The sequence below is a fragment of the Anopheles coustani genome, chromosome 3, assembly GCF_943734705.1.
Source record: "Anopheles coustani chromosome 3, idAnoCousDA_361_x.2, whole genome shotgun sequence".
Taxonomy (NCBI): Eukaryota; Metazoa; Arthropoda; class Insecta; order Diptera; family Culicidae; genus Anopheles; species Anopheles coustani.
The window spans coordinates 32,355,970-32,363,968 of record NC_071288.1 but is presented as its reverse complement, the minus strand read 5'-3'; the positions used below and the strand labels follow the sequence as shown (position 1 = coordinate 32,363,968).

At 44.3% G+C, this 7,999-nt stretch overlaps 1 protein-coding gene across 1 annotated transcript in view; it reads left to right on the top strand.

The window, feature by feature from the left end:
• Positions 1 to 894: 894 nt before the first annotated feature.
• LOC131259413 (serine/threonine-protein phosphatase PP1-beta catalytic subunit) overlaps positions 895 to 7,999 on the top strand; it is a 30,000-nt gene continuing 22,895 nt past the window's right edge. Inside the window, exons 1-2 of the mRNA XM_058260895.1 lie at positions 895 to 1,032; positions 2,183 to 2,727. Coding sequence (XP_058116878.1) covers positions 2,676 to 2,727 — 52 coding nt within the window. The 5' untranslated portion in view covers positions 895 to 1,032; positions 2,183 to 2,675. The remainder of the gene's footprint in view (positions 1,033 to 2,182; positions 2,728 to 7,999) is intronic.

The window sequence follows — 7,999 nt, the reverse complement described above, 5'->3', positions numbered from 1 at the left end:
GGGTAAATCGAATCCCCAAATCCGATTCCCAAACCAAGAAACAGTTGCGACAACCAGATCTCGACGTAACCATTGATTCAATGTCGGTCTGGAAATTGTTTAGCCTAATCTGAATCCCCATCAATTTGATCACAATTCGCTTTTCCAAAGCGAATAAAAATACGAAATAGCGAATAATAAGCGAAATAAAAACGTGTCACACACTTCTAATCTAAGGTTCTACGCTGTAAGTAGCTCTGTTGATCATGAAAATCTATTCACTTAAGGAAACGATGTTCTTCGCTGATCTGAACCATTGTCACTCCGTGGGCTCAATGGGTTTGGTTGGGTAGAACAACTCGGATGATGGACATTCTACTGTATTTCTTTTTAAAAAATAGGTTCCAGGAATTTTTCTACAGCAAAACTTGCAAATCGCGCAAAAAACTCAATCTATGTCCATTGGACATTCTACCCAGCGTTCGATTTGAGTAAATTTAAATCAATTACATTGTCTCTAGATCGACTAGTTATGTGACTAATTCGACTCAAATCATTGTGAGTCGATTCAAACAGTTTAGGATCAAGTCAGAATCGAATCAAATCGAGTCCCAAACAAATCAAAACAGATTCGAGTCCTAAACAAATCAAATCAGATTAGAATCCCAAACAAATCAAAACAGATTCGAGTCCCAAACAAATCAAATCTTTAGAATCCGTCAAAAGGGATTCGAATCTTTAGAATCCGTCAAAAGGGATTCGAATCTTTAGAATCCGTCAAATGGGATTCGAATCTTTAGAATCCCTCTAGGGATCGAATCTTCGAATCTTCCGAGTCCCGATTCTGCCAACACTAGTACAAATTTGTGCCAGTTGTCAAAAAGTGCTCGAGTTGATTGGTTCGCTGTGCGCTGCGACAGCAGAAAAGTGTTTTTCGAGTGAAAATAGAATTCGCCGGAGAAAAATAGCGTTCGGCCATTGCATCGCGTACCGAAAAACGAGTCCTACGGACTCGATCAGCCTGCGTCTTGCGGAGTATTCCGAGTGAAAAAGGTCTGTGCATTGTGGAGCAGCTTGCATCCGCGAACTGCAGGTGTCAAAAGTGAAAAATATGTTTCGTTTTCTCCTGCCTTTTGCCAATACTCGACGCTTCCATCCCGTTTGCTGTTAAATATAACGTTGAATGAATTCATCAAGTAGACAGACTTACCATCACTTCTCGCGGGGCACACAGTTTGGATAAAACGGTTTCGGCGCTCTCGTTGTCGATGGAGAAGTCGCTTCAGATAAATTGCCATGTTTTGCTGGCCCTGCCCCACTTTGGCAAATATTTTTCGTTGCACACAGTATCTTTGTGAGGCACGATATTCTAGAGAACCCGTGAGTATTCACGGTCGCAGCAGTTTGACCAGGGACACCTTAGATAAGGAATCGTCTGAGGCCGCCTTATTGTGACCCCTTTTTTATCTTCACAGCTTTAGGTGTTCCGCTTCGTTGAATCTGCAGCTCCCATCGTCGGGTGACGTTGGGGGTACTGCTTGCCAGCGGCCGGGTTTTTTTGGTGCGGCGCAAGAAAACGAGGCAGGAGAAAGGAAAATGGAGAAACACGGACGGTGGTGCGTGCGTTTTTCCGCCGTCTCGATTTTTAGGGTGTGAAAAATAGCTCGCACAGAAGTGGCGCGCCCGCTTCTTGTGTGTGCAGCCAAAAATAAGCAAAACGCGGCGGGTCAGGTTGGAGTGGTGACTCAATTTTTCGTTCTGCGTTTCGCGATGAACAAAAGGAAAAACTTCATTTGGTAGCAGATGGTGCGGAGGTATACGCAATGAGGAGCACATGCGGCTAGATGTTTGCTTCCGAGCACTCCCTTCGAAAACGCGCGATGTATTCACACACCACTGCCCTCTGCACACCGTTCGTCGCATCGTCGCTGCAGCGTTTGTGAGCGGGAAAATGAAACCCACGGCGCAAGTACAAAATCATTAGCGCGTGCGCAGTCAAACAGGAAATGTACACCACTACCGGCTCGAACTCTGTCGGGGCTTCGCTGCTCTCCATTTCATCCGTTTGGTGTTTCCGGTTTTGCGTAAACCTTGGCAAAGGATAACATGTTAAATCCAGTTCAGTTGTGTTGTTTGTTTGCGCATTGCTATCGAAATGCAACTGTTGCTGTCTATCACATTACCAATTCTTTTTTTCCTACAGGATTCTGTGCAATCTAGCTGAAAAATTAGAAAGTGAATCATCGTAGTGCAGAGAACAGAAAATAGTAGCCGGTGCGTTTTAGTGACATCAAGTTGCCGTGTGGAGTTCAAGTTCTGTTTTCTGTTCCATTCGTTTGCTTTCGACTACGCGGTGGTGTGAAAAGTTTCAAGTGATTGCTAGTAAATTTAATTTGCACCCAAACCGAGAAATAAACGGCATACGTGATGCAATATGAATAGCGAGTGTGGTTGCAGTGAGCTTTTCAATACGCAAATGTTGAGCAATTGTCGCATCTAGTAGCCGACTGCAGACTGACTGCTTATCGGTAGCAAAGACGTGTAAAGGAACGGTGTTCAACCTTAGCGCTGGTTCCCGGAAAACTCTCATCAGTAAGGAGGCTCGTTCAGCGCAAGTCGCACTCGTTCGTTCTGTTCAACCCGGATTCGAACTTTAGCTCCCGCAAGGACACCATCCCGAGACGGCGCCCGTAAAAATGGTGGATCACGTACTGGATGTGGACAATCTGATCCAGCGGCTCCTGGAAGGTAAGCAGGCGTAGTCGTGTGCGTGTGTGGCACGTACCCCCCGACACTCTTTGTGCACCATTTCTCTTTTCTTTTGTTTTTGGCTCACAATTTTTATTTCATACACTTCAACAAACATCGTTCACGATGATGGCGAAAGGATCAAAAGCGTCATCCGAGGGCGGTCCATATCCACGTCTAGCAAACATGCATAACACGGAATAGATGTTCCTGAGGGCTAGTACTAGGTTTATCCCCATATTAGCAGTGTTTTATTAGTCCGCCACGATTCGCTACATTACAATACCTCAAAACACTTGCAAACTCATCCCAAACGATATCTAGGACGAAGAATGAGTTGTAATTGACAACTTGTATGATTTGCCATTTTTTAAACTGTCCCTACCTTAGTTGTTCAAATTCAATTTCGTTTATTTCATAGTTCATTCCCTACTGCTATTATCATGCGGTCACTTTTAACACGTTCTATGAGTCCAATATTTGACATTAGAAAAACCAAAACCTCAGAATGTTTTGCCGATAACACTCATCATTTGTTTGTAGTCCCATTGCAATATTCCGTCTTACTACATTTGTTGATGCAGCTGATTGTTGTATCAAAAACAAACTCATCATTTCCTCGTTTGACTTCTGTGTTTTGTTGTGTTTGCTCGTCTCAGCCCACACAAGCGCAGTCGCGTGTTGTTTTGGCGTCTTGGTTGGTCGATTCTTGTTTTTTTTTTCTTACCCCAGACAAACGAGACGCCCGGTCTTAATTCCCTCGCAAATCGCAAGAGACATTTTCGGAACGCTAAATGTATATTTGGCCGGACGTTTTTGGCGCTAACTGTTGGAGCATATTTTTGTCAAAGAAGCAGAGGGGAGGGAGGGCGCTATCCATTACCATCCCCAACCCGAGAAGGCTGATGCGGGTGCGCTATTTATTGACTTCAATTGCTGGAGGAATATTTTTATCGTGCCAATCGATAAAGCGTTCGGTCGTTTGATGTTTTTTGCTTCGCGTCACGACTACGTTCCAAGGGCCGGGGTCAAACCGGGTGAATATCTAATACATTGTACTGTTATCAACATTTCTCTTTCTTTTTCTTTTTCCTACTGAAGCATATTCATATGGTCTGACATGTTTTTCGGTGCCAGATTCGGTGCTAGTAGGGATGATGAGGTTCTTGTAGGTGGTGGAGATACTCATCTTTGACACTTGGGAGAGATAGTTGAAAATGAAACAAAAAGAAAAAAACAATGCATCGTGTAAAAAAGTATGCTTCTGTGTTACGACGTTTGATCGAAACAAAGATAAGCACAAAAGTAGTTGTAGTAGCAAAAGTGTGTTTTCTTGTTCCATTTAGATTTGCAAGCGATATTATGGTGGGTTTTGATAGCAACAACATTATGATTAATTTCGTCAAAAAAAAAAAGAATTCCCTCTGCAGAATAGAAAGATGACCTCATTTATATTTCTATTTTGAATCATTCTCAATTGAAATCGTATGTGTTTCACATGCTTGTCTTACCGTGTTAGGCCATTAATCGCAATTGCCACGGCTTCAGATTGGATTCCTTTGTATATACCCCCTTCCCCCTAACACTGATATAGGAGGGCAGATTTATGTAATTAAGAATCAACCATTGGCAGGGTGATGACTGCGGTCCGTTAGATCCGGTGGCGCTATTTCTTTTCTTGGCTTTTCTACGGGAGGCCGGGGGTATCGGGTAATGAAACAAAGGCCCGCGGCGTACCGGGTGGGTAGAACGAAGATCGAGAAGACGTTAAAACGACCAGTTTGAAGTGCGATGCGCGAGAGGAAAGATAACAGATAAGTGTAAGAAGAAAAGACCAACACGCACACAGAAGAACCCCCTCACTCCCCCGGGCAATGAGCGAAGGTGGCTGTAAATTTATTAGGCCACGGATGGGCGACGATGATCCGATTTTTCTGCTTTTCTTCCATCCCGCCGCGAGTTGGCCGCCCGAGGTAGGTTGGTTTGAGAGGCTCATTCTATGGTAATTTCCCGGCGCGTTTGTTCCTTCTGCCTTCCGTCAGTTGTCGTGTTTTGTTTTTTGCTCGCCAAAAACCGTTCTCCCCCGGACACACACCGTCTTACGGTGCTGTTATTTTCTTCGACTTGATGAGATGTTTTATTTTTTCCCCCCTTTCCATCTTTTGCTCTCGACCATTTCTTTCTCTATCCGGCTTTTGCTTGTTTGCTCCATTTTGGGCTGATGGATACCGCTAAACGGATACACCCACCTGATTCGAGCGACCACCGATGAGGCAATGATGGTGATGATGATGCACGCAGCACAGTAGAGTATCACCGGAATAGGGTGGTGTGGGAGGCTGTCTTATTTCGATTTCGAGCCAGGGATTGTCCTAGAGAGGGGCCCTGTTTTGCATTTGATTGAGATGAAGGAGATAGGGAATTAATGATCATTAGGGCGGTAGCTTCTAAGCTATGCACCTGTAATGAATTGTTGGTTGACTTTTACATTTGACACACGATTACGGTTAGTTCATGACCTTTCATTGATTTGTCCTCCATCAACATTTAGTTTATCTTAAGCTAAAGTTAACTCCAGACGATTATTTTTCTACAACGAAAGAAAGTATTTATACAATTTTTAAGAGCTGTCATCGTTGGAAAGATTGAATGTATCCAGTTTAATGATGACAGAGAATGACAATTTTTAGATTACAAATTCGTCATTATCTAAATATTCTAATCGTGCTGCTTCGACTTGAGCGACGACGCTTACTTTACAAGGCAGCCTTTGGCAGCAGTTTTCTCTTGTTATCTCATTTTTGAACATCAAATTTCCTGCCTTTCGTAGTACGCGCTCGTTAGCATAAATCAAAACATTTGCTATGCGAACACCGCTGCCTGTTCTGTCTACACGCTTTTCATTCTTATCACACACATACCGCCTTCCCCTCTAACCTGTTCTTTTTTCTCGTCCCTGTCTGGTTTGTCTTGATATGGCATTTGTTTGACATCTTCGAATACCTTCCGTTCTGGCGGATGGTTGCCAAAATAGAACCTTAAAGCTTCCTTCGAGCTTCACCAGAGAAGGTAGTTCGGCAAACGAATTCGTGTGTGTGTGTGTGTTGAGGGGAAAGGTCGTATATGATGTACGGGGCCAATTTTCTTTTTTCGCCATCAGTTTTTCTTACTCCAAGCATCTTCTCTTGGAGCTCGTCTCGTCGTCGCTTCTTTGAGCGCTACTACGAATATTGCCAGTTCAGCATCATTGGGCGCTTTTGTTCGACGCTTTCCATCGAAGATGCTATTTTTATGTTGCCGGTAAAGCCATTGCCGGGGAAGCATCTTTGTTGGGCTTTGGTAAAAATAGGAGAAAGATTATTCCTGCCAAATGAATCCCGCAGCGTACGGGCCAGCAGAACACTTGCATAAAGCATAGCAAATCTAAAACGCTTCCAACGATAAGCGGCTTGCCCTCTTGCTGGAGAAGGTGGCAATGGTGTGGCACATTTTCCGCGTGCGATGGTGCTTAGAGAAGTGATTAATGCTTACCGGCAAATATTTGCCGCAGAACATGGACTTTAGAAGATAGTGATTTTGCTTGCATCGTTCGAGGAGAAAGGAATGGAGCACAAAAGAAGCCGATGCCAAGGGAAGCAAGAAATGGTAAAATATTATTCTGCCGTTCTGTGCTCTTCGTGGGGAATCAACAACAAACCGGTGGAAACTTAAAACTGCTCTGGATTTATTTTTCAATGCTTTAAAATAGTCACCGCAAAGTGTATACCCCGGAATATGGGTGGAAACGAAAGCATGCGGAAAAAAAAACAAAACAGCCAGCTCCTAATCCGTTGTTTATTTGAAAATAATTCGCCCAAACCCATCCAGTGAAAACGTTATCCACGGCAGGATGTTCGGTTTATTTTTGCTCTCCATGCTCCACCCGCCTACCCTCCCTCTCTTCCATACGACGGTGATGGTCCCGATCGAGCAAACATCGGGAGCCATCGTCGATCTGCTTCGATCACGCGTCGCGAACGGGAGACTATTTTTAAAAAGGTTTCTTAAAGCACCGGGTAAACGTTGCAACGGATTTAGCATGGCGTTCGTCTGAGAGTAAATATTGACAGCATCCCGCATATGGGAAGGAACCGTTTTCTCCTTATCGTCCACCGAGAGATGCGCCTTTATTGAAGCTTTATTTGTTGAACAGCGTCGGGAAATGTCACCTCGGGTGGCACAAGTGTGAATGAAAAACGACAGCACGGGGCCGAGGGATTTGGTGGGAAGGTTCGGGTGGTACCCTTGGATACAATTTTACGACAAATATCGCCACGTTGCCGCGGAGTGAGAGAATGGAGTCGACAAAGAAAAAGTACATCGATGATGCTAATAGTAGATTACTTTATTTCGGTGTAAATTGATTTCCAGAAATAGGCACCCGTAACGAGGCGTTTAATATTTAAAGGATCGATTTATATGCACAACGTACTTCATCAGCCCGTCGCAAAGAAGTTTGTTCACTTATTTTGGTTTCCTCTCTTCTGATTGTATCGCGCGGTGCGATATAAAATTCAACGCCCAGGAAAATGGTTCCTATGTTTCCGTTGACTTTTATTCGACCTAAATGTCTGTCCGTTTTCCCAGGACATTCGCAGGACAGCGGTGTCCACCTTTCATGTCGTTGTTCTTCTTGTTCGTCTGTTTTTGTTTTTGTTCTCTTCTTGTCTTCAAAGTTCAGTTCCCCGATCGTGCTGGGTCTTTTCCTCTGGGGAGCAACCGGTCACTCCTTTAGTGACAGGTGTGGACCTCGGTTGACCTTGTGTAGCTTAGTTTGGCGGATTTCGGATGAAAATGTCGGCCATTCCATAGCGCACATTCCAGCAGTCACTGGTGTGTCCTTCCTCGACCCCCCTCATACGTGTGGTTTACCAACGCTGCTGGTTTTTCAGTAACTCTACTCCCGAGGAACACCGGGAAAGCTGACACCACACCCAACCCCCTACCCAGGAACATGTCAATACGTAATGGAATCCTATTTTTAGCGTGCATATCTCTGAGGGTGTCAATGGTGGGTTGGATGTTTCCTCCCACCTTTCACCTTCTTTTTGATTACACTCTCTCGCTGTTCTACCTGATCGCCAAACTATTCCGAAAACTCCACACGCGTTTCCCATTTTAGCGTAACGCGCTCCCGTCGACACCGTGTTTTCTTTTCGGTTTTCCCACATTTTCCTCCATTCCAAATGATTACACGTGATACACACATGTGTTCGCTTCCTCAGTCACATAC